A 27,716-nucleotide genomic window follows, 5' to 3' on the forward strand; every position below is an offset into this window, starting at 1 on the left:
AGTATAAATTCCCTTGCTTTTGGGGGCTCGGGGTCGACTTCCCTGTCTCCTGTGTGAGATATGAGTCGCCCCGAAGCTTCGTCAATAAAAGCCTCTTGTGATTACAGCAAGTGGATCTGGTGTGAGTTGCTCGGGGTTGCGCCCGGTCTGGGTAAAGCCCTAGTTTGGGGTCTTTCAGTGATAATAATGTGTTGAAGTCTCCTAAAACTTTTGTGGTGCTGTCTATTTCTTTCTTCAGTTCTGTTGTCTGTTGCTCTATGTATCTTGCATATCTACCATTTGGTGCATAAATATTGACCAAGGTTATATCTTCTTGATCTATTGTGCCCTTAATCAGTATGTAATGCCCTTCCTTATCTTCTATGGTGATTTTCATTCTGAAGTCTATTTTATCAGAGATTAGCACTGTTACTTCTGGTTTTTATTGAGGTTTGGTATATTTTTTCCAGAATTTTATTTGTGAGCCTGTCTTTCTGTTCTTTTTTCGGAGGCGTCTCTTATAGGCATCATATTGTTTGGCTTTTTGGTTTTTATACATTTTCCTATTCTTTTTCTGTTTATTGGCACACTTAGTCCATACACATTAAGTGTGATTATTGTCAGGCCAAGTTTTAACATTTCCATTTTGCTGTGCTTCTTTTCCTGTTATGTCTGGTTATTGTGGTCCATTCACTTTCCTTTGGCATTTCTGTATGAAGGACTTAACTTAAAATTTCTTGTAGCTTTGGTCTTGTTTTCATAAATTGTTCTTTCTATTCATAAATAAGTTCTTTCTATTCTGCAAAGGATTTAATTTTTCCTTCATATTTGATGGAGAGCTTTGCTGGGTTTAAGATCCTTAAATGGCAATTGTTTTCTTTCAAATTTCTGTATATATCATCCCATTGTCTCCTTGTTTTCATGACTTTTTTCTGAGAAATCAGAACTTAAATTAATTGTTTTCCCTTTGTAGATGACTCTTTGTTTTTCTCACAGTACTTTTAGTAGTCTATCCTTGTCTTTTAATTTGGAGAATTTGACTATGAAATGTCTTGACATTTTTCTTTTGGGGTCCAGTCTTTTGTGTTTTCCATGCTTATTGAATATGGATTTCCCTGTTCCTCAAAATACCTGGGATGGTTTCTTCTAGTTCTTCTTCAAAATTTTCTCAGGGACTTCCTTGTCATTTCTATGTTCTAGAATTCCAGTCATATGTATGTTATGCCTTTTGTTGTCATCCCATATGATTCTAAAGTTTTCTCCATTTCTTCGCATTTCATCTCTGACTTTTCTTCTAGTATATTCCAGCTCACTGACTCTGTGCCATTTCTTCAGTTCTACTTTTTTTCCCATTAGCGTGTTGGACACATCTGCCATTTCAGTCTTAATATTCTGGATTGCATTTTCATGCTTTTCTCTTATTTCCAGTATTGTGTTGCCTATACCCTCTTTGTCTTGTGATGATTTTTTATGTTCTTGTACCTCTTTATTTATACTATCAGTTCTTTCTTCCATGCTTTACACTTTCTTCTGAAGCCTTTGAAGTTGCTCTTCATCAATATAATTTTTCTTGATTATTGTCTCTGAGGTATTTACTCTCTTAATGGCTTCCATTGTTTCTTCTATCATTTGCATCTTCTTTAGTAGCTGTTCAGATAACTCCACATCAACATATTTCTTCTGGTTCTTACTATCTGGGGTATTCATTGGGTCTGTTTTTTTAGGAGAAGGGTTTTTGTTGTTTTTTGTGGATTTTTGTTTTTGTTGTTTGGTTTTTTTTTTTATGATGACTGAGGTGGATTGCAGCTTTCTTAACATGTGGATCTTTTCTTAGTAGATACTAGGTTGTTGTTATTATATAATAACCCAGAGTATGGCAATGTTTTGTGAAGACCTATATATTTTTCTCCACTCCCCTTCTGCTTTAGCTTAAAGGGTCCCATGTGATGTAGCTAGACAGCAGTGTTTCACCCAAAGTATCTATGATATTGGTATTCCTGGCACTGGACAGCAGGGGCAGCACCTGGGCAGTCTCTAGTTGGTGGGACAGTAGTGTTTCTAGTTCTTGGGAGCAGCAGTCTAGTACTCTGGAAGGGATTGCAGTCTAAAATTGCATCCCCTCAATTTGGCAAGCAGTGGTTCTATCACTGGCCAGGGTGTGAGTGTACCTGGGCTGGGCGGCAGCCTTTAGCAGATACAGATAAAGCTGGAAGACCCGTCAGGGTCAGCCACACAGGCTCTGGTGTCTTGCAGCAGAGTGAAGGTAAAAATCCCTCAATGAACGGGTCTCAAGAGAGTGGTTGTACTATTTTAAATTCCTATCAGCAGCACATGAGAGTCCTAATCTTTCCACACACTCATCAATATTTGCTAAACTTTAGTACTGTTTTTGGAGTGAGATGGTATCTCATTGTTGTTTCAGAATTGCACTGCTAACCCAAAAGAACAGTTTGAATATGAGAGCTGCTTCATAAGAGAAAGATGGGCAATCTCTTCCTGTGCAGTTTACTACCTCTGAAAACCTTCTGAAGGATCAGCTATGAGTCAGTTCTGATTCAATAGCAAATAATAACAAAACTAACAATAGCTAGTGAGGGAGCTCTGGTAGCTTAGTAGTAAGGAGTTGTGCTTATAATACAAAGTCATGTAGTTCAAACCCAAAAGTTGTTCCATGGGTGAAAGATAGACAATCTCCCTTTATGTGATTTAACAACCTCTAAAAACTTGCTGGAACGTTAGCCATAAGTCAGTTCTTATTCCATGGCACAAAACAACAACACAATAGCTAGTGATTTTGAGCATTTCTTAATTTACTTATTGGCCAGAATCTAAATATCCTCTCTGATGAAGATTCTTTTAATATCTTCAACTCATTTTGTAAATGTAATATTTGTCTTTTTCTTTTTCAGATGCTTGGATAGAAAGCTATGCTACCAAGTCAAAGGTAGGTGATTTTAATCTGTGTCCCTCAGGCCTAGTCTTAATTGTTTTTGGTCAAACATTATTCTAAGTGGTATAGTACTGGTCTGTCCATTTGCTGTACAGAGGTAATTCATGGTTGCTTTGATGCTAAACACTGTGACACTGATGCATCAAGTACAATAATGGTTATCCATGGTGGACAGTGCTGGTGGAGCTCTCAGATTAAAACAGGCTCAGAAACAGGAGTGGCATCCACTTCCAAAATAGCTTGCCTCTGGAAACTCTATGAACTCAGAGGAACGATGAAAGTTATACAATTGTTCAGGTCTTTTGTACATAGGATTGCTATGAGTCATCTATGACTCAATGGTAACAACAACAACAACAACAAAGTAATCTGTAAATTTTAGATACGAGTCCCTTGTCAGATAAGTAGCTGTCAAATAACATCTCCAGTGCACCTCAACCCAAGTCTGAGAACTTTCTTTTCACCATAGTGAAGAACGGTTTTTATTATATATACAAGGATTTGCTTTTTAGAAGACCCTTTTCAGCCACTTCCTAAACAACATCCCTATGAAAACTCTAAGAAATTTGCTAAATGTCGATAATTGTAGATGAGTTTCAGACCTTTTGTTTATAGGGTCACTATGAGTCAGGCTCAACTCAGAGGCAATCAACAACAACTTCATCTATTCTATCTTTCCCTGGTAGTGCCTTTAAGCCTATTTATTCCATGGATTAAGGTTTCTAAATTTGTTCCTTCCCCTCCTCACCCATATGATCTTTATAGCTTCTGGTTTACCTCTGGGTCCCTTACCCACTTTGAGTTGAGTTTTTTGTATGGTATAAGATGTGTGTCTTATTTCAATTTTCTAAAGATAGATGTCTAATTTTACCAACACTATTGGATAAAGAGGCTGCTATTTTCCCATATAATGAGTTTGTCTCCTTGTAAAAGACATTTTAAACATAAGTAGATGGGTCAATTTCTGAGTTCTCTATTTTATTTATTGATCTCTGTGGCAGTCATTTTATAAGTAATATACTAATTTGATTACTATGACTATGTAGCAAGCTTTAGATCAGGGTATGTGATATCTCCTACTTTGTTTTTCTTTTGCAGTAGAACTTTGCTTATTTAGATATCTTTCCTTTGTAAAAAAAATTGGAAGCTGCCTCTTTTCACTCCTTGAAGAATGGCATTGGTAACTATATTATGATTATATTAAACTAGTAGTTTGCGCATGACTGCTTTTGTGATGTTCTTATGTGGTATTTAGTTGACTGCTACTTACAGTGACACTATGAACAAAAGATCTGAATCTGTGCCATCCTCATTATCTCCAGTATAGTTAATACCATTGTTACAGTTGCTGTCTCAATCCATTTTATTGAGGGTCTTCCTTTCCTATACTGACCCTCTACCTTTCCAAGTATGATACCCTTCTCCAAGGACTGTCCCCTATTAACAACATGCCCAAATTATGTGAGACAAAGCTTTGCCATATTAACATCATGTCCAAACTATGTGAGACAAAGCTTTGCCATCCTTCCTTCCAGAAATGGGCTCAAGATATGAACAGACACTTTACCAAAGAAGACATTCAGATGGCAAACAAATACATGAAGAAATGCTCAAAATCCCTAGCTCTTAGAGAGATGCAAATCAAAACAACTATGAGTTATCATCTCACCCCAGTAAGAATAACAAAATATAACAGAGCAGCAAACAACAAATGTTGGAGAGGTTAAGGAGAAACTGGAACCCTTATTCACTGTTGGTGGGAGTGTAAACTGGCGTAACCACTATGGAAGGCTATATGATGCTTTCTCAAAAAGTTGCAAATAGAGTTACCATTTGACCCAGCAATTCCTCTACTGGGAATATACCCTAAAGAAAACATAACTGCCACCGAGGCAGATATATGCACACCTATGTTTATTTTGGCTTTGTTCACAATAGCAAAGAGTTGGAAACAATCTAAGTGTCCATCAACAAATGAATGGATAGAGAAACTATGGTATATTCCCACAATGGAATACTATGCTACATTGAAAAATAAGGAAGTCATGCATTATTATTCAAAATGAGTGACCCTAGAGGACATTATGCTGAGTGAAATATCTCAGTCACAGAAGGACAAAAACTGCATAGTGCCACTGTTGTAGATTGGGACTGACATCATAGTTGGGAAGAGACTGAGGAAAAATTGGATAAATTATGTATACTGCATTGAAAAAGAAGAGGGAGAGAACAGTTTAAAAGTGATATATATGATTGGGTATTCTGGTTATGACAAAAGTCAAGAATGAAGGCTGCATAGTGGAGTGTACGTGGTGTGGGGATTGGGAAGGGATTGCATACCAATGAAGGGATTTTTCTTTTGCTTTTCAAGGATAGGAGTGGACTGGCAGGGAGATGGGAAGAGGATGGGGGGAGGGTCGTCTAGGAGAAAAGTGCAACAATGAATGAATGGAAATCCAAAATCTCTGTAAATGTTCATTAAAATTTTTTAAAAAATAATAAATAAATAAAAAGAAATTTTAAAAAAGAAGTGATACCCTGGTCATACTTCTTCAATGCGTATATTTCTCATATTTTATATTTATCTAATACATTTCTCATATTTATTTGGTCTTTTCACAGTCTATGGAAAATTCAATACTCTTCTCCAACACCTCAACTCAAAGACATTAATTCTTCTGCCAGCCTTAGTAATTGCCTAACTTTCAGATGCATAAGGCCGTGGCTTGGCTCAGGCACACCTAAGTCTTTAAACTGACATCCTTTTTTTTCAGTGCTTTGGAGATGTCCCTGACAGAAGATTTTCCCAAGGAGATTCCTCTTTTGATTTCTTAACTGCTGGTGGCACCAAAGATGTTGATTGTGGATCCAAGTACGATGAAATAATTAACAATTTCATTCTTTTCTCCATCTATCATGATTTTGCCTAGTGGCCCAGTGATGAATATTGTTGTTTCCTTGATAATGTAATCCATACTAAAATGTAACTCATACTGAAAGCTATAGTCTTTGATCTTCAGCAGCACATAAATGTTAAAAAGTTTTCTAAAGTATTTAAATAATCTGCTTTTATGTTTTCTACAATATAATTCCTAATCGAAGAAAAAGGTTTAGAACTATCTGCTTGGGATCATATAATGTGAGTTGGCTGTCTTACTTCATAGATCTCAGAAAGGAAGAATGTAAACAAACCATCCATCCTTACACTATGGCAACTAGTCATTTTATCTCACATACTGGCAAAATACATTTTCACTCTTGAGAGTGTAACATTTGAGATAGTATCTGAATTTACTGCTTATGTAACTTATTTCTTCATTACAGTGACTTATGTTTTGTCTACATGATTTTTAGTCATCATATTTTTTGTATGCAATTAAGGTTAATAAAGAAATGAGAGCTAAAGGATAATAAGAGCAGTTAGAGTCAACAGCTGTCAGGACCAAAAAGATAAAGGATAAAGGAATGAGAAAAGAATGAAAATATTGAGAACCTACTATACTCAGAACTCTAAAGTATCGATAAAATTAAAGGATCATATGGCTTGTCTTTTCTCTTTTTTTAAAGAATGTGCTAAAGATCAAGTATGTTGGTTTAAAGACCAAGATGTGCCTACCCATATCATAGAATTAGCAATTGTTTCATATGCATGTGAAAAATTGGACAATGAATAAAAAAAAAAAAGAAAAAAGACCAAAAAAGAACTGATGCCTTTGAAATGTGGGGATGATAAAGAATATTGAATATACTATAAACTGTCAAAAGAACAAACAGATCTGTCTTGGAAGAAGGGAAGTCAGAGTGCTCTATGTGAGAATCTCACATAGTTTGGGCATGTTATCTAGGGGGAAAATTTTTGGAAAAAGACATCATGCTTGGAAAAGTTAGTGAGATTAAAAGACATCAAATGAGATAGATTGACACAATGACAGCAACAATGGACTTCAGCACAGCAGAGAGTGTGAGGATGATGCAGGAGTGGACAGTATTTGTATCTATTATGCATGAGGTTGCTATGAGTTAGAGTCAATTCAATGGCACCAAATAACAACACAACAATCATGCATTAACTCTTAGTGATTTTCCACTTTCTAAACAACATGCCTCTGGAAACTCTATGAACTCTGAGAAACAAAGATAATTATAAAAAAGTTTCAGGTCTTTTGTTCATAGGGTAGCTATGAGTTGTGCTCGACTCAATGCAATCAACAAGATATAAGATCAGGAGAAGAATAGGAAAACTCTTTTGTGCAGTTAACTGCCTCTGAAAGTTCGCCGGAGGGTCAGCTATAGGTTTTTTCTGACTCTGCAGTATACAACAGCAACAAGATGTCTTACATATGATATAAGCTATACATTTTATATTACATATTGCAGATTGCAGTCTTTGACCTTCTGCAACAAAAGCCTCAGGTCCTCCTCAGTTTTGACAAGCAAGGTTGTGTCATGTGCATAATGCAAGGTGTTGATGAATCTCCCACCAATCCTGATGCCACATTTCTCCTTAGAAAGCCCAGCCTCCCAAATGACCTGTTCAGCACATAGATTGAAAAGGTTTGGAGACAAGATGCATCCCTGACATATCACTTTCCTGATTTTGAACTATACAGTGTTTCCTTGCTTTGTTCTGAGGACTGCTTCCTGGTCCAAGTATAGCTTTCACATGAGCACAATCAGGTGTTCTGGGATTCCCATTCTTCTCAAGGTTAGCCACCATTTGCTGTGATCCCCACAGTCAAATATCTTTGCATACTCAAGGAAACACAGACAGACATTGCTCTGGCATTCTCTGTTTCAGTTAAGATCCATCTAACGTTGGCTATAATGTCCTTTGTGCCATGGCCTCTTCGAAATCCAGCTTGCACAACTAGCAGTTCTCTGTCCATGCATTGTTCCAGTTGTTTCTGGATAATCTTCTGCAGGAACTTGTTTAATATTAGTGATATTGTTCAATAATTTTCACACTCTGTCTGAGTCTCTTTTTTTGAAATAGAAATAATTATGGATTTCTTTCAATCCATTAACCAGGTAGTTGTGTTCTAGATTTCTTGACACAACCTGGTGAGTGTGCCAAGGGTTGCATCTGTTTGTTGAAATATTTCAATTGGCATGCCATCTATTCCTGGGGCCTTGTTTTGTTTTGTTTTCTGCCAATTCCTTCAAAGCAATTTGAACTTCTTTCATCACCACTGCCCCTTAGTCATATGTTGTTTCATGAAATTATTCTGTGTCATATAATTCTTTTTGGTATAATGACGTACTGTACTCCTTCCATCCTCTTTTGATACTTCCTGGGTAATTCAATATTCTGTCCAAAGCATCCTTAAGTATTGTAACTCAAGGCTTGAATTGGTTATTCAGGTTCTTCAGTTTAAGAAATGCATCAAGAAAACAAAGATTCTCACCACTGGGCCAACTGGAAGCACCATGATTGATGGAGAAGAAATTGAGATTGTTAACAATTTCAGTTTGCTTTGTTCCACAATCAATACTGTTGGCACCAGCAGTCAGGAAATAAAAAAAATGCATTAGGAAAATCTGCCATAAGGGACCTCTCTCTCCAGGATGCTAAAGAGCAATGATGTGTATCTAGACACCAAGATGTTCCTGATCCAAGCCATGGTCTTTGCAATCAGGGAGCTGGATAATGACAAAGGGTGATATAAGAAGAATCAATACGCTTGAGTGGTGCTGGAGAAGAGCATTAAACATACCATAAACTGCCAAAAGAACAAACAGGTTTGTCCTGGAAAGAGTGAAACCAAGCTGATTCTTGAAGGCAAGGATTTTGAAGCTCCATATTACATACTTTGGGTGTTTCCTGGAGGGAACAATACGTGGAGAAAGACATCATACTTGGAAAGGTGGAGGGCGAGCACAGGCGAGGAAGATCACAGATTAGATGGATGGACACAGTAACTGGGATAATGGGGGTAGGTGTTGAGATTCGCTTGGATAGGACAGGTTTCAGAGCTATTATACACAGGTTTGCATTGAGTTGCAGGCAGCTCAATGGCACATAACAACAGCAACCTAAAAGATATACATACAAGAGATCTTATATATGATCTAAGACTATAGGCAGCCATTTTTTCATAAGCGAGTAATACAGCATCAACAATAAGCAATTTAAAATTGGATGTTCACTGTTTATTGGCAATTTTTTTTTATTTTTCTTTTATAGTGATTTTCATACAAAATTCATATACTCTATGTTTTTGTTTATACACACTGTGCTATGTGCATTCTTTTGATCACAGTGTGTTATCATATCATTCCCATACATTGTGTTTTGTAACATTAATCACAATTGATCTATGGCAAATTGATTTTGAGAAACTTGTTAGCATTCTTCTTTGGAAACAGGATGTTTCCATTCGCAGAAAAGAATGCAAACTCAGAAATTTGCTAGATTATACCACTAACGCTGTATAGCAAAAAAAAAATAAATCATATATACACACACACACATACATACACTGGAAGATTAATGGTTAGTTCCAATAAATATCACCTTAAGCAGAATGAATTTTTCTTGCTTGCCTCTCAATGTACTATGTAATACAACTAGACTGATATGAAGGGAACTACTTTCAAGAGGCTGCAATGCTATAGAGCAACATTACTGCTACCTACTATCACGTTGTACCCTGATTCATGGCAACCTCAGGCATAATGGAACAAAATGCTGTCAAGTCCTGAGCCACCCCCAGTACTGCTTGGAAACTGAGACATCGTGACCTATAGGGTTTTCGCTGGTTGATTTTCTAAAGCTCATTTAGCATCATAGCACATTTACTGACAGACAAATAATGGCTAACATGAAATGTATTGGCCCAAATACGAACCTGGATTATACACATAAAAAGCAAGAATTCTATTACCACTGAACCAACATTTATCTCGATAATGCAATAAGGTCCACTAATGTTTTCAATACTATCAGTATTTCTAGGGGAAAATGCATGCCTTTTAGCCTTTGGACACACATTAGTGCTCTTCACTAAGATGGCAGAGAAAGCTGAGAATTACTCTCTGCTTACTCCTGTCATCACAATGGCTTTATGAGTGTGCTTTTTGAAAATGTGGGAATTATAAAGAGAAACAAAAGCTATATGTGGTATGTGTGTTAAAATGCCAATGTAAGTGTTTATGAATGTTTATTTAAATGAGAAAATAGTTTGGGTTATAATATCTAGCAATGGTAACATGTCAAAATTTTTAAAGATGTATAATTTTTAAGTATAAGCAACAAGGTTATGTGCAATGGAAAAGCTGGAACAAAATCAGAGCAATCTTTTTAATCTTTATACCAAATGACACTGAAACAACTATAGAAATGTTTCTTTTTCTTAGATGAAAACCTTTTTTCCTGGTGACAGCAGTCTCTAAAAACATACACTTGCTGATAACTAGGCATCAACATTTTCATATTTTTCAGGTAGTTTTCTGGTAATTGACTTTTTTCTTTCTTCTCAGTTCTTACTGCATCACTCTGTATTGGTACACATGCACTGCATTCCTGTGAGAAGCAGGTAGACAATTTAAAGCCCTATTGGGCTGGATTCATAGAAGCCAACTGGAATTGTCCCTTAATAAAATGTGCTTATCTGAAGACTATGCAACTTAATTCCAGAACTGACTGGCATTAACTTGAAATATTGCTTCTGAATAGAAGAACTTCCCTTTTATGTTCTAGGCTTGAGCCAAGGCCGGTCTTGAACTATCCTTGCCAAGATATCAATGGGTTTGGTAAGAAATTGCTCTTTTAAATGTCCTACTATGTTTTGGCAAAAGACATCCAACCTTCTGTTTGATAAGATTCTCTAACTCAACTCTACTCAACTTTTAGGCCTCCTTATTTTGTCCATATGCTTCTGGTTTATTAATGCCCCGAGTCCAGTGGTGATGCCTTTATGTGGGTGATGTTCTAGTTTATTGAATGACCAATGTATATAGGAACACATTGTTTTTCCCCAGGTATACCCTTTTGAGGACTGCCCACACAAGTGAGGATGAACATGGAGGCTTGGTACTCAAGGCTACTTCCCTCATTTCTTTTGCTTAAATACTAGTCTCACTGAGTAAAGTTACAGATATCATGTTACAATCTCTGATTCATGGTGATTTCATGTGTAGCAGAGTAGAATGGTGTTCCATAGGATTTCATTAGCTGATATTTTGAAGTAGCTCTCAAGGACTTTCTTCAGGGGTGTCTTGATATATTGGAAATTCCAATCTCTTGGTTAACAGCGACACATCTTAACAGTTTGTATCACACAAAGACTTGATGTGTACAGTAGGAAATAGGGCAAAGTCTACTCAAGTGGGGAAGTCCTTCTTCCTCACCCTGCCACTCCCCCTTGCTTGTCTCCCTGAGATAAGGCCTGAATGTCCAGTGTGCCTGTACTTCTCCCTAAACTGTTCCTCTTACTGCTTATCCCAAAGGGACAATTAACTCATTTATAGGACAGTGAAAATTTACTGTGAGGCAACATAAAAGTACCTTTTTTAGACCCAAAAGTCTTTTGGAATTATTAATAATGAATTTAAAATATGTCTCTCTTTTTAAAAATAGAAAACAAATAATTTTTAAAAAGAAAATTTGACAGAATTCAAAGTGTTATTTCCTTCAACATCCTTAGTGGACATTTTTAACTTTATATTTTTAACTGTATATTCCATTTCTTAAGAAAGAAATGGAATGCCCAAATACTGACATATTAGCTATTGGTTAAATGAGATGGATCAGTATGGGACTTTTTTTTTAATTTATTATTAATTTCAATGAAAATTTACAAAGACTTGGATTTCCATTCATTCATTGTTGCACTTTTCTTCCCTCCCAAAACCCCCTGGCCCCAGTACACTCCCACCTTGGAAAAGTAAAAGAAAAATTCTTTCATTGTTTTACAACCCCTCCCCCAGATCCACTCCACTATGCAGCCTTAGCTCTCGACTCCCATAATGACAAAAATACGTAATCACATATCTCTTTTAAACAGTTTTTCCCTCATCTGTTTCAATGTAGTATACATAATTTAACCCATCTTTCTCAGTCTTCCCCAACCCCAAGGTCAGTCGTGTTTTACAACAGTGGCACTATGCAGTATTTGTCCTTTTGTGACTGAGATACTTCACTTAGCATAATGTCCTCCAGGGTTACCCATGTTGAATAATATTGCATGAGTTCCTTGTTTTTCAATGTAGCATTGTATTCCATTGTGTGAATATACCACAGCTTCTCTATCCATTTGTTTCTTGATGGGCACTTTGGTTGTTTCCAACTCCTTGCTGTTGTGAACAAAGCCACAATAAACACGGGTGTGCATATATCTGCTTGGATGTCAGTTATGGTCTCTTTGGGGTATATTCCTAGTAGTGGAATTGCTGGATCAAATGGTATCTCTATTTGCAATTTTTTGAGAAAGCACCATACACAGTGGTTGCACCATTTTACACTTTTACACTTCCACCAACAGTGAATAAGGGTTCCAGTTTCTTCACAACCTTGTCAGCATTTGTTGTTTGCTATTCTGTTAAATTTTGCTATTTTGACTGGGGTGAGATGATATTTCATAGTTGTTTTGATTTGCTTCTCTCTTAGAGCTAGGGATTTTAAACATTTCTTCATGTGCTTCTTAGTCATCTGAATGTCTTCTTTGTTGAAGTGTCTTTTCATATCCTGTGCCCACTTTTCAATTGATTATTTACCTTTATCTTGTTGTGGTGCTCAAGTATTTTATAAATTCTAGATATACGTCCCTTATCTGATATTCGTGACTTCCCTTTATACCCTGTTGGAGAAATTTTTGGATGTGCATAGGGGCATGGGACATTTTTATTCAGACAATCATGAATTACGCTGCTGGTGATGAAAAGGTGAAAAAATCCAGGACCACTTTCATAATTAAAAAAGGCTATTTCTAGATCCATCTTGTAATACAATATTGTGAGTGACAGGATAATATCCATATACATACATGTCAGGACCAAGGTCAAAGGGAGAAAAAAGGATTCAAGGACTGTCAACATGTCAACAAAGGGAGTGAACAGCCTCCCTCATTTGATTAAACTACCATAGACTGCTTCACCCTTCCCTCCTTAAACCACAATGTGATGTCCCTCCTTTCCCTCCCTAAAGACCCTTATAAAACCTGCCCTAATCCACTTTAGGGTGCCATATTTCCCTGGTCTGTCCCTCTTTCTGTTTCTCTCTCTGCAGACCAAGGAATCCCACCAGGGAGACCCCTTCATAAAGGTTCTTTAGCTTCATTTCTTTCTCTGGTCCCTTCTTTGAGTCCTTGGCCTTATATCCAGTACAAAGACCTAACAGTACAAAGAATAGCTGTTAATACCATTGATGGGGTGGTATGTTTGTCTTATAGATAAAAGATTTATATAAAAAGAGTGGGAAATGATTGTTGTTGTTCTTGTTATGTGCTTGTTATGAATCCCTTGTGACTCATAGTGACCCTATGTACAACAGCCCTAAGCTCTGCTCTGTCCTGTGCCAGTCGCACTGTCTCTGATACACCCATCCCAATTACCCCAGTCACTAAATCAATCCACCTCATAGAGGGCCTTCCTCTTCTGTGCTGTCCCTCCACCCTACCAAGCAAGATGTCCTTCTCCAAGGACCAGTCTCTCCTCACAACATGTCCAAAGTATGTTAGACGGACCATCAGAATCCTTGCTACCAAGGAGCCGCCTGGTTTGACCTTTTCCAGGATGAATCTGTTTGTTTTCCTAGCAGTCCATGGTACCCTCAATACTCTTCTCCAGCACCACAGCTCAAAGGCATCAAGTCTCCTATCCTCCTTAGTCATTGCCCAACTCTCTGATGCACAGCAAGTGACAGCTAAGAGTAGTTCCTGTATCAGACGCACCTTAAGGGGGAAATGATAGGGTGGTATTAATAAGTTCAGGATTCTCCATATAGGTATCAGTTATAAAACCATAGTTTTCTCCAGCCTGTGGGACTGGTTACTTGACCTTGGAGTTCTTAGTGTCCTTTCTTTGATCTGTTTGTTTATCAAAAGAAGAGACGCAGCTCCTAAATTAGCTGTTATCAATCTGAAGTTGTTTTCCTCAATCATATGTAAATTGTAACTTAACCTGCCTGTTTGCCTGGAAAGGTAGTATCTGGGTGTAAACGATTTTCTTTAAGATATAGAAATTCTTTGATTTTACTAATAAAATTTACTGTTAAGTGGGTTGGTGTTTCACATTAGTATAAAACCAGTGATCACTGGTTTGGTTGAGGAGGCAATCTTGGAGGTGACTCACTGTCTCCCAGATCTGTGTAATAAAGTGCTTATGGATATTGCAATCTATTTGCCTTATTGGCAACTGACTACAGAGAGAACCCCTTGTGTTCAGTAACATCATTATCATTCAAATTTATGCACCAACAACCATAGTGAAAGATAAATCAATAAAGCATTCAACCAAGATCCACTAATAATAATTAGTGACTGGAATGAAAAAGTTAGGGGCAAGGAAGAAGTATCAATTGTCAGGGAACATGGAACTTTATGACAGAAATGAGGCTGGGGAAAGAATGATAGAATTTGACAAAATCAATGATTTCTTTATTGCAAATACATTTTTTTAGTTGTCTTCTTTTTTAATTTTATAACTTGTTTCCACCAATCCTGACCCCACATTTCTCCTCATAGAGTACAGCCTCCTGGATAATCTGTTCTGCATACAGGTTGGAAAGGTTTGGAGATAGGACACATCCGTGGCGTACGCCCTTCCCAATTTTGAACCATGCAGTGTTCCCTTGCTCTGTTCTGAAGACTGCCTCCTGGTCCAAGTATAGGTTTTGCATTAGAATGAGCAAGTGTTCTGGCATTCCCATTCTTCTCAGAGTCACCCACAGTTTGTTATGCTCCACACAGTAAAACACCTTTGCATAACCAATGAGAACAGATAGACATTCTTCTGGTATTCCCTGCTTTCAGCTAAGATCCATCTAACATCAGCATTCCCTGCTTTCAGCTCAGATCCATCTAACATCAGCTACAGTATTCCTAGTACCACTACCCCTTCTAAACTCAGCCTGGACTTCTGGCAGTTCTCTGCTAATGTTCTATTCCAGTTGTTTTAGGATAATCTTCAGTAGAATCTTGCTTGCATGTGAAATCAATGAGATTCTTCTATAGTTTCCACACTATGTTGGGTCACCTTTCTTTGGGATGGGAACAAATATAGATCTCTTCCAGTCAGTTGACCAAGTGGTTGTTCTCCAGGTTTCTTAGCACAACTTGGTGAGCACATCCAGGGCAGCATGTGTTAGTTGAAATATGTCAATTGGTATATGATCTATTCCTGGGACCTTATTTTTTGCCATTTCCTTCAAAGCAGCCTTAACTTCTTTCATCACCATAGGCTCTTGCTCATATGTTGTTTCATGAAATTCTTCTGTGTTTGCCAATTCCTTTTGATACAGTGACTCATTATATTCTTTCCATCTTCTTTTAATACTTTCTCGATCATTTAATATTTTGCCAAAAGCATCCTTGACTATAGCAACTCGAGGTTTGAATTTGTTCTTCAGTTCCTCGAGCTTAAGAAATGCTGAGTGAGTTCGGCCATTTTTTATTTTCTGAGTCCAACTCCTTGCACATTTCATTGTAATATTTTACTTTGTCATCCCATGGTCTTTGCAATCACTTATTATACATCAGAGAGTTGGACAATGACTAGGGAGGATAGAAGGAGAATTGACACCTTTGAGCTGTCATGCTAGAGAGGAGTGTTGAAAGTTCCATGGACTGCCAAGAAAACAAACAGATCCATCCTAGAGAGGGTTAAACCAGGCTACTCCTTGGAGGCAAGGATTCTGGGGCTTTGTCTGACATACTTTGGACATGTTGTAAGGAGAGACAGGTCCTTGGAGAAGGACATCATGCTTGATAGGGTAGAGGGACAGCGAAGGAGGGGAAGACCATCTGTGAGGTGGATTGATTCAGTGACTGGGGTAATCAGGATGGGTGTGTCAGTGGCGGTGCGATTGGCACAGGATAGAGCAGGGTTTAGGGCTGTTGTACATAGGGTGGCTATGAGTCACAAAGGACTCGACGACACATAACAACAACAACAACAACATTCCGTGCTGCCTTTTGAAATCTTCTATTCCGCTCTTTAGTATCTTGAATTCTTCCTTGTGCTTTGGCTTCTCTGCACTCCAGTGCAATTTTCAGTCTCTTCTGACATCCATTTTGTTCTTCTCTTCCTCTTCTGTCTTTGCAATGGCTGTTTGTACTCTTTCTGGATGATACCCTTGATATCCTCCTACAACTCAAGTGGTCTTCGCTCTTTAGTGCTCAAGGTCTCAAACCTGTTCCTGAGATGGTTCTGAAATTCAGGTGGGATAGACTCAAAGTCATATTTTGGTTCCCATGGATTTGGTTTAATTTTCCTCAGCTTCAGCTTGAACTTGCATATGAGTAGTTGGTGGTCTATTCCAAAAGCAGCTCCAGGCCTAGTTTTTACAGCTAATACTGAGCTTCTCCAGTGGTTCTTTCCATAGATGCAATCAATCTGATTCCTATGCATACCATCAGGTGAAATTCATGTATATAACCTGTGTTTATGTCTCTTAAAAAAACGTATTTGCTATGAATAAGTCATTGTACAAAATTCAATCATTCTCTCTCCAGCTCCATTTCTGTCACTGAGTCCATGTTTTCCAACTACTGAATCTTCTTCTCTGTTCCCAACTTTAGCATTCCAGTCACCCATTATTATCAATGCATTGTGATTGCATGTTCGATCGATCTCTGATTTTAAAAATTTTCTATATCCTCTTCCTTGGCTCTGGTTGTTGGTGCATGTATCTGAATGATAGTGGTATTCACTGGATTTTCTTATATACGTATGGATATTAGCCTATCACTCACAATATTGTACTTCAAGATGGATCTAGCAATGCCTTTTTTAACTATGAAAGCAACTCCATTTTTCTCACTGGTCAGGATTGATGGGAGATATGCAGATGACACAACCCTGATTGCTAAAACTGAGGAGGACCTGAAGCGCCTGCTGCAGAGTGTCAAGGACTGCAGCCTACACAATATGGATTGAGGCTCAATGTCAAGAAGACAAAGATTCTCACCACTGGACCAATAGGCAGCATCAGGATGGATGGTGAAGAGATTGAGTTTGTACACAGCTTTAGTTTGCTTGGCTCCACAGTCAACACTCTTGGCACCAGTAGCCAGGAAATTAAAAGACGTATTGCCATGGGAAAGTCTGCTGTTAGGGACCTCTCCAAAGTACTGAAGAGCAATGGCATCTCTCTGGAGACTAAGGTGCGTCTGATACAGGCCCTGGTCTTTGCAATCACTTGTTATGCATCAGAGAGTTGGACAATGACTAAGGAGGATAGAAGGATAGAAGCACAGAAGGATAGAAGGATGCCTTTGAACTGTGGTATTGGAGAAGAGTATTGAGAGTACCAAGGACTGCTAGGAAAACAAACAGATTCATCCTGGAGAGGGTTAAACCAGGTGGTTCCTTGGTGGCAAGGATTCTGAGGCTCTGTCTAACATACTTTGGACATGTTGTAAGGAAGAGACCGGTCCTTGGAGAAGGACATCATGCTTGGGAAGGTGGAGGGACAGCGCAGGTGGGGAAGGCCCTCTATGATGTGGATTGATTCAGTGACTGGGGTAATCCGGATGGGAGTATCATAGACAGTGTGATTGGCACAGGACAGAGCAGAGTTTAGGGCAGTGGTATATAGGGTCGCTATGAGTCACAGGCAACTTGACGGCACATAACAACAATAACAACAACATAACTTGTTTACTTACAAAGTTTATACTCATTGTTTTTCACACTGGATCTTTTATAAGAATCATCAACACAGGCTATACACATGGATTTCGTTTGATGGTGTGCACAGGAATCAGACTAATTATTTTTGTAGAAGGAATTGTTGGAGAAGTTCAACAACAGCAGTGAAAATTAGTCCAGGTGCTGATTGTGGAACAGACCATCAAGTACTAATATGAAAGGTCAAGTTAAAGCTAAAGAAGGTAAAATCAAACGCATAGGAAAAAAGATTTCATCTTGAGTCTATGCCACCCAAATTAAAAAGAAAACAACAAAACCAAAAAACTTCAGGAAGAGGTTTGATGCCTTGCACACTAACAAGTACCAGAGGGATATCAAGACTATCATCCACAAAGAATGTAAAAGGTATTGCCGTATTATTTATAGTAGCAAGGAGATTGAAGCAATCCAATTACCCATCAGCAAGTGAATGGATAGAAAAATCACAGTATATCCATACGATAGAATACCACACAGCACTGAAAAACAACGGACTTGTAAAGTATTACACATGGGGGACCCTGGAGCACATCATGCTGAGTAAAATATCTCCATCACAAAAGGACAAATACTGCACAGCACCATTGTTGTAAAGCAGGTCTGACACGGGGGAGTTAGGAGAATAGGATCAGAGTGGATAGATAAAGACCATTTTATTGGAACTGATATAAGAAAGAACTGCCTGAAAATTAATATGAGCAGCCCAGAATCAGAGATACATCACTGTAAAGAAGAGGGAGGGTGGGGAGCTAATTGCACAACAATGAATGAATATTTTTTTTAAAAGTTAACTGGGGGAGGAGGATGGAAGATCAAGAGGGTAAAATGTGCAACAATGAATGAACAAAAATCTAACATCTCTGAAAATCTAACTTCTTTTGTTAAAATCACAATTGAAATAAAATCTTATTTAAAAAAAAAAAGACAGGAAGAAAACCAAAATGGATGTCAGAAAAGACTCTAAATAATGCACTAGAGTGGCAAGAAGCCAAACAGAAGAAATCAAGTGCTGGAAGCCGTTTTGTTCTACCTAGCTGGAGCCATTTTGTAATCCTCTAAGGACATGTCTGGACATGTTGCCCCACCCTGGGAGGACAGGGAATGCCCAAATTTACTTCTCCTTTCCACTCCCCCCATTGTGTTTCAGTTTACCCCACCCTGGGATTACAGGTTTTGGTTTACTGGGAACGCCCTACTAAGTAATCCTACTCCTCCTTTCCACTCCCCTCATTCCTCCTCCTATATATATCTCTGTATGCTTTCAATAAAGCCGATACTTGATCGGAAATTTCGACTTGTCTCAATGTCTCTTTGTCTCCTGCGCCCCCCATTCTCTTTCTTCCTCTCCTAGGGTCACCGTTGAATGTCCCCGCGGGTTGGGGCAATCAAGTAATTAAGGAGCTGAAGAGGACATCTCAAAGGGTAGATCATGAAGACAAAGAAAACATATTGTAATGAAATGTGCAAAGAGCTGGAGTTTGAAAACTAAAAGGGCCACACTTGCTCTGCATTCTTTTTTTTTCCTATAATTATATTTTATTAATTTTCATAAACATTTACAGAGATTTTGGGCTTCCACTCATTCATTGTTGCACTATTCTCTCTACCCTCCTCCCAGTTTGTTCTTGTCCAAATGCCACAGTGCTTGTCAAAGCCAGTTCTGATTAATCTTCTTTGTCAGTGTATCCTTTGCCATTCCCTATCACTCCTCCCTGAGAGAGACTTCACCCTGAGTCATAAGGAAAAGGGGACGGCGTATTCTCTTAGCTACTTCCTGCTGAAAAGGGACGCTGTGGGTTTCAGGGTGAAGATCTTCTCTCACTACTCTAAAGGGCCCCTTTGGCAGTAGGAAACACATAGACTATTATGGAGATTGATTTTGGAATTCAGATGCACTCTTATTGATTGTGCTTGGCTGTACATGTACATATCCTTCAAGATGTATCATGGGGGTGTTGCAACTTGCTCTGCATTCTGTAAGCTGAAGGAACTGAAGAACAAATTCATGGGGTAAGTGGCAATACTAAAGGTTGCTATGGGCAGAATATTGAATGATCCAGGAAGCATTAAAAGAAGATGGAAGGAGTATATAGAGTCACTCTACCAAAAAGAATTGGCTAATACTTCAGAAGAATTTCAAGAAATGACATATGATTAAGAGATAATGGGAATGAAGAATGACTTCCAGGATGCTCTGAAGGACTTTGCAAAAAATAAAGCCCCAGAAATTGATGGGATACTAAATTGACATATTTCAACAAATGAATTCTTCCCTGGACAGGCTCACCACATTGTGCCAAGAAGTCTGGAGGACAGCTACCTGGCCAACTGACTAGCTCCTGACTAGAAAACTACCTGGTAAACTGAAGAGATCCATATTTATTTCCATTCTTAAAAAAAAAAAAGGAGATCTGACATAGTGTGGAAATTATTGAACAATATCATTAATACCACATACAAATAAAATCTTTTTGAAAAGTATCCAAAACTAACTGGAACGGTACATGAACAAAAAACTACCAGAAATAGAAGATGGGTTTAGAAGAGGCCATGGCACTAGAGATATCATCACCAATGTCAAATGGATCTTGGCATAAAGAAAGAGTAAAAGAGGAATGTTTATCTGTGTTTCATTGACTATGCAAAGGCATTTGACTGTGTGGATGTCAATAAATTGTGGTTAACCATGAGAAGAATGGGAATTTCAGTTGATCGGGCTTATGTGAAACCTATATTTGGATCAGGAAGTAGTCCTCAGAACAAAGCAAAGAAATACTGCATAATTCAAAATCAGGAAAGGAGTGTGTCAGGGATGTATCCTATATCCATATATCCTATATCCCTTCTCAATCTATATGCAGAACAGATCATTCAGGAGCCTAGGCTTTATAAGGAGGAGTGTGGTGGCATCAGGATTGAAGGAAGACTTATAAACACCCTATGTTATGCAGATGAAACAAACTTGTTTACTGAAACTGAGGAGGACCTGAAGTACTTGCTGCAGAAGTTGAGGACTATAGTCTTCAATATGCATTGAAGCTCAACAAGACAAAAATTCTCACTACTGTGCCAATTGGCAGCACCATGATAGATGGAGAAGAGATTGGGGTTGTCAACAATTACAGCTTGCTTGGTTCCACAATCAACACTCATGGCATCAGCAGTCAGGAAATCAAAAGACAGATTGCACTAGAAAAATCTTCTTTTTTTTTTTTTTTTTTTTTAGAAAAATCTTCTATCAGGTACCTCTCCAGAGTACTGAGAAACAATGATATTAGTAAAGAGACTAAGGTGTGCCTGATACAGGCACGTTCTTTGCAAATGCTTTCTATGCATCAGTGAGTTGGACAATGACTAAAGATTATAGAAGAATGATGCCTTTAAATGGTGGTGCTGTAGAAGAGTCTTGATCATACCATGGACCACCAAGAAAACAAGTATGTCTCTCTTGGAGAGGGTAGAACCAATTTCTCCTTGGAGCGCAGGACTTTGAAGCTCTGTCTTACACACTTAGGGCACGTGGCCAAGAGGGATTGGTCCTTGGAGAGAGATATCATGCTCAAAAGGGCGGAGGGACAATGCATGAGAGGAAGACCTAGAATGAGATGTATTGATACAGTAACTGGGGCAATGGTTGTAGGTGTCTCTGAGTCAGTGAGACTTAGTCAGGACAGGGCAGAATTCAGATCTGTTGTACACAGGGTCGCTATGAGTTACATACAACTAAATGACACATAACAACAATAACAAGAAATGAAATTTTAGTTAACCTAATCAGATACCTTGGTAATTAAGATAAGAAGTGTTACAGAGATAAAAACTGGAATGCAGTTTAGGAAAAAATGGTTTCTATTAGCAATTGTTGTTATTGTTGTTAAGTGCTGTTGAGTAGTAGGCGACTCATAGGAGACCCTATGAACGGAAAGTCAGTCCTCAACACTTGTGTGACTTCCATCCTTTCTCCAGGTTCATAGAGTTTTCAGAGGCAAGCTATTATGGAAGTGGATGCCACTTTTGAATGAAATATTAACCATGGGGTGAGGAGATGGCAATTATTCAATTTAATTTTGAAATTTTCAACAAGTGAACTATGTAGGCTTAAGCACGTTATTTAAGTTCTTTGGCAAAATTTATTCATTTAAAATAAAAAAAATACCAGAAATTCTAGTTGTTTGTAGGTCTACCAAGTTAGAATTTTAGGAATAAAATCAGTGTGATACTATACATTTTATCACATAAATTTATTTATATGCCTAAAAAGAAATGACAAGGATTAGTAGGACTTTGGTGGCTTAGTGGTAAGGGGTTGCACTACCAACCCAAATGCAGCTGGTTTAAAAATATCAGCTACTCCACCAAAGAAAGATGGTCAGTGTTCTCCCATGTTATTTACAGCCTTTTAAAACCCACTGAAAAGTCAGCTAACAGCAAAAAAAAATTAAAATCTAGGAAATATTAAAATACAGGAAAATGTAAACATTTAAAATCAGGGAATTAGTAAAATGTGTTCTGAAGAAAAATTTGTTCTTGCTGTTGTACATGGCTCTGTTAGAACCTTCTGACTAACTAGAAAAATTATTTAAAGTTGGTATATTGTCAAAGATAAGTGGTATGCACTAATAAACCAGGCTTCATATTTCATTCCTCTCCACTATTTTGGTTTATATGTCTCTCTTATATTTCTACGTATCAAATTTCTATTGATAAATCTTCATCTATGTGTATATGCACATGCAAATGTGTATGCATTACACACACACATTAGAACAAAAGGGGAGGTAAAGAAGAATAGAATTGAGCCTGAAAAGACAAGGAAATGAGACTTACAGGAGCTGCTGAGTTTTTAACTGTGACACAGGGGGTCGTGGCCCGCAGGGCTCCACTCACTCCATGGTAGTATTTGAAACAGATCTTCGTTTCAGCTGAAATGAGGAGGGGGAAAGAAAAAAGAAAGAAATGGCATTGAGAAGCAAAGTTTAACCCAGGGAAAGATATCTATGACCTTAGTAGACACCTCTAAAAACTGCAAGTTAATTCCACACATGAGCCAAAAAAGCTGCCTATGACAATGGCTTGCTGCTCTCAGGAATAAGTCTAATTTCCTTCAGAAAATGTGTCAAGAAAGACGGTTTTGTTTTTTTAATGTTTGTACACAATTAAATCTGCTACTGAGATTCCACTTTACCCTGCTGGAGTTTGTTGGTTATAAACAACTAGTTCTAAAATTGTGGATGGCTTCGTTATCTACCATCAGTCTGTTTAAATTGTAATTACTAATTTCCTTCCTGAAGTTTTCTTCCCTAATGTGATTTTGCATGAGTAATTGATTGTTTCCTCAAGCACATGGTAGAAAATCCTATTAATATAGTCTAGTTCTATATTCCCCAAGGAACTTCATTTCTTACAGATTTCTTACAGGTTAGGGACCATGAGGGTACCATGAAAGAAGAAGTGATGCATGTTGGTATTAGCTCTTCTTGACTTCATTCCAGGTCATACAGGGTGACTCCATGTATACATAGAGAAGTACTCCAGAGGATTTTCAAGGCAAATTTGTTACTTTTCAAAAGCATATCACCAGGTCTCTTTTCCTAGGTGACTCTGGATTGGTTAAATAGTCAACCAAAAAAAAAAAAAAGTAATCAAATGTTTAACAATTTGAACCACTTACAGAAAGTCATACACCTTGTTGACCACAAAGAGGCAATGTTCAGGATGTGAGTTAACTATGCTCAGAGGTGCCACAGAAGATGAGCTTGAAGGGGTTACACAGCTCAGGTTAGTAGAAGTTCTCAAAAAGGAACTTTAAAATGACATGTATTTTGAACAGAAACCACCCAAAGAAGAAAATTCTTTCCATGCCTTTGAGCAAAAAGGCCAAAGATCCAAAATATATTTTACTGCTGTGCAAGGTGACTAAATTAGTACATATTCGTCTGACATACTTTGGACATGTTGCCAGGAGGGACGGGTCCTTGGAGAGGGACATCATGCTTGGGAGGGTGGAGGGACAGCGCAGGAGGGGAAGACCCTCTATGAGATGGATTGATTCGGTGACTGGGGTAATCGGGATGGGTGTGTCAGAGGCAGTGCGGTTGGCGCAGGATAGAGCAGGGTTTAGGGCTGTTGTGCATAGGGTCGCTATGGGTCGCAAACGACTCGACAGCACATAGCAACAACAACAACACATATTTTTAGCTCAGAATTCAAGGGAATTACCAAAGAACAGTCATCTAAAAATTCACCAAGAAGAGATGTTTTGTTTCTTTATAAATTATTGTTTTAATTGTTCTTCCCAATACCTAGCAACCAAGATATTAGTATCTCCTTTTATTTATATCAATCCTATTCCTACCACCTTTGAGTTGAGTCCAACTCATAGCAACATTAACTCAAGTTTCTAAGTCTGTAAAAGCTTCTCAAAGGAGACTGTCAGTCTTTCTTCTCCACTAGTGGGCTCAACCTGCTGACATTTTGGTTAGAAGTACAGCACATAACACACTAAACTACCAAGGTTCTTTATTTAATGTAAATGCTTCTTGTAATTAGAGATATTACCTCTTTAAATTTCAGATATTAAATTATTTAAAATGTATTCTTAATTGAGAATAAGGTGTGAACAGACATTACAAATTGTTAAGACATATACAATAATGTAAAATGATTTCTGGAATGGAATATAAAATTGTATATGTGATATAAATTCTTTTTTTTTCAACACTCTTTTTTGTGTGTTTTTTTCAATTATTAATTTTAATGAAAGTTTACAGAGGCTTTGGGTTTCCATTCATTCATTGTTGCACTTTTCTCCCTGCTTATCATTCCCCCCAATTCACTCTTTTCTTTGAAATGTAAAAGAAAATTTTTTTCATTGTTATACAATCTCTTGCCCCAAGTCAACTCCACTATGCAGCCTTCATTCTGGGCTTCTGTCATGACAATAATATCCCTTTTAAACAGTTCTCTCTCTCATCTGTTTCAATGCAGTATACATTGTTTATCCCCTCTTTGCTGTCTCCCCCCTACTCCAATGTCAGTCCCAATTTAAAACAGTGGTACTATGCAGTATTTGCCCTTTTGTGACTGAGATATTTCACTCAGTATAATGTCCTTTAGGGTTACTCATTTTGTATAATATTTCATGAGTTCCTTATTTTTCAAAGCAGCATAGTATTTCATTGTATGACTATACTAGAGATTCTCTATATGTTTTTTGATGGGCACTTGGGTTGTTTCCAACTCTTTGCTATTATGAACAAAGTTGCAATTAAATATGGGTGTGCATATATCTGCTAGGGTGGTGGTTATGGTCTCTTTGGGGTATATTCCCAGTAGTGGAATTTCTGGGTCAAATGGTATTTCTATTTCCAACTTTTTGAGAAAGCACCATACTGCCTTCCATAGTGGTTGCACCATTTTACATTCCCACCAACAGTTTCTTCACACCTCGCCAGCATTTGATAGTTGCTGTTTCGTTAAATTTTCCTATCTCATAGTTGCTTTGATTTGTTTCTTTCTTGGAGCTAGGGATTTTGACCATTTCTTCACGTTTGTTGACCATCTGAATGTCTTCTTTGATGAAGTGTCTGTTCATATCCTGTGTCCATTTTTCAATTGGGTTATTTACCTTTATCTTGTTGTGGTGCTCAAGTATTTTATAAATTCTAGATATAAGTCCTTTGTCTGACATAGCATTGTTGTTGTTGTTATGTGCCTTCGAGTTGTCTGCAACTCATAGCGATCCTATGTACAACAGCCATAAACTCTGCCCTATCCTGTGCCAATCTCACCATCTCAGGCACACATACCCCCATTATCCCAGTCACTGAATCAATCCATCTCATTGAGTGTCTTCCTCTACTGCGCTGTCCTCCACCTTCCCAAGCATGACGTCCCTCTCAAAGCTCTGGTCCCTCCTTGCCACATGTCCAAAGTAAGTCAGACAAAGCTTCAGAATCCTTGCCTCCAAGGACCAGCCCAGCTTCACCCTCTCCAGGACAAACCTGTTAGTTTTCTTACCAGTCCGTGTTATATTCAATACTCTTCTCCAACACAACAGCTCAAAGGCATCAATTCTCCTTTTATCATCCCTAGTCATTGTCCAGCTCTCTGATGCATAGCAAGTGATTGTAAAGATCATGATATGTATCAGGTGCACTTTAATCTCCAGATTGACATCGTTGCACTTCAGTACTTTAGAAAGGTCTCTAACTGTAAACTTTCCATTCCAATATGTCCTTTAATTTCCTGGCTGCTGGTGCCAAGAGTGTTGACTGTGGAGCAAAGAAAACCAAAACTGTGAACAATCTCAATCTCTTCACCATCCATTATGATGCTGCTACATCAGCCCAGTGGTAAGAATCTTTGTTTTCTTGATATTGAGCCTCAAACCATATTGAAGACTGCAGTCCCTGACCTTCCACAGCAAGTGCTTCAGGTTTCCCTCAGTTTCAGCAAGCTGGATTGTGTCATCTGCATAACGCAGGTTGTTGATGATTTTTCCTCCAATCCTGATGCCACATTTCTCCTCATAGAGGCCAGCCTCCCGGATAATCTGTTCTACATAAAGATTGAAAAGGTATGGAGACAGGATGCAGCCCTAGCGTACATCTTTCCCAATTTTGAACCATGCAGTGTTTCACTGCTCTATTCTGACGATAGCCTCCTGGTCCAAGTATAGGTTTCACATTAGCACAATCAAGTGTTCTGGGATTCCCATTCTTTTCAGAGTTAGCCATAGTTTGTTATGATCCACATGGTCAAACCAAATATTTTTTCCCAATCTGTGGCTTCCCTTTTTACCCTTTTGGAGAAGTTTTTGATGTGCATAGGGAATTGATTTTTAGAAGATCCCAGTCATCTACTTTATCCTCTCCTGGTTGTAGATTTTTCAGGAAGCTTGGAAGCCTTTTGATGTTGTGGATTAGGACTTCTGGAGTTCTTCCAAGCTTTTCTTTAATGAAGTTTATTGTCTTTGGTTTTAGTCCTAGGTCCATGATCCACTTTGAGTTGGCTTTTGTGTATGGAGTGAGGTGTGGATCTTGCTTGAGTTTTCTGCATAATTTTTTAATTTTGCCAGCACCATTTCTTAAAAGGCTATCCTTACTCCACATAAATGATTTCATCTTCTTGTAAGAAATCAGTTGACCATAGGTAAATGTGCTGATTTTGGGTTCTCAATTATATTCCATTGATCTATGTGTCTGTCATTATGCCAGCACTACAATGTCTTGACCACCATGGCAGTGTAGTAGGATTTGGAATCAGAGAGTGAGATGCCACCTACCTTATATCTCTTTTTAAGGAGTGCTTTGCTTATTTGGGACCTCTTTCTATTCCAAATGAAATTGGAGATTGCCTTTCCTGTCTCATTGAAGAATAGAATTGGTATTTGTATTGGGATTACATTGACTATGTAAATTGCCTTTAGCGGTATTGTCATTTTCACAATATTGAGTCTTCCTATCCATGAATAAGGGATATTCTTCCACTTCTCCAGGTCTCTTTTTGTTTCCTGTATTAATGGGTTCTTTAGGGTTTTCTAAGTATACTATCATATCATCTGCTTATAAAGATAATTTTACTTCCTCTCTCCCAGACTCATTCTATGAAGCAAGCATATCATTCATACCAAAGCCAGCAATGGACACCACCAAAATAGAAAACTATAGGCCAATATCTCTTATGAACACAGATGCAAAAATCCTGAATGAAATATTGGCCAATAGAATACAACGATACATCAAAGAAATAATCCATCATGACCAAGTGGGATTCATAACAGGTATGCAAGGATGGTTCAATATCAGAAAAACAATTAATGTTTTCATCATATTAACAATGCAAAGAACAAGAACCACATGATCCTATCAACTGATGCAGAAAAGGCCTTTGACAAAATCCAACACCCTTTCCTGATTAAAACACTCAACAAAATAGG

The 27,716-nt window shown here is 38.0% G+C and overlaps 1 protein-coding gene across 1 annotated transcript in view; it reads right to left on the bottom strand.

Annotated features, from left to right (window-relative positions):
- HECW1 (HECT, C2 and WW domain containing E3 ubiquitin protein ligase 1) overlaps window positions 1–27,716 on the bottom strand; it is a 384,473-nt gene that overhangs the window by 278,398 nt on the left and 78,359 nt on the right. The window contains exon 3 of the mRNA XM_006900196.1: window positions 22,604–22,698. Coding sequence (XP_006900258.1) covers window positions 22,604–22,698 — 95 coding nt within the window. The remainder of the gene's footprint in view (window positions 1–22,603; window positions 22,699–27,716) is intronic.

Source organism: Elephantulus edwardii, unplaced genomic scaffold, assembly GCF_000299155.1.
Source record: "Elephantulus edwardii isolate Elephantulus edwardi_28Jun2011 unplaced genomic scaffold, EleEdw1.0 scaffold00276, whole genome shotgun sequence".
NCBI lineage: Eukaryota > Metazoa > Chordata > Mammalia > Macroscelidea > Macroscelididae > Elephantulus > Elephantulus edwardii.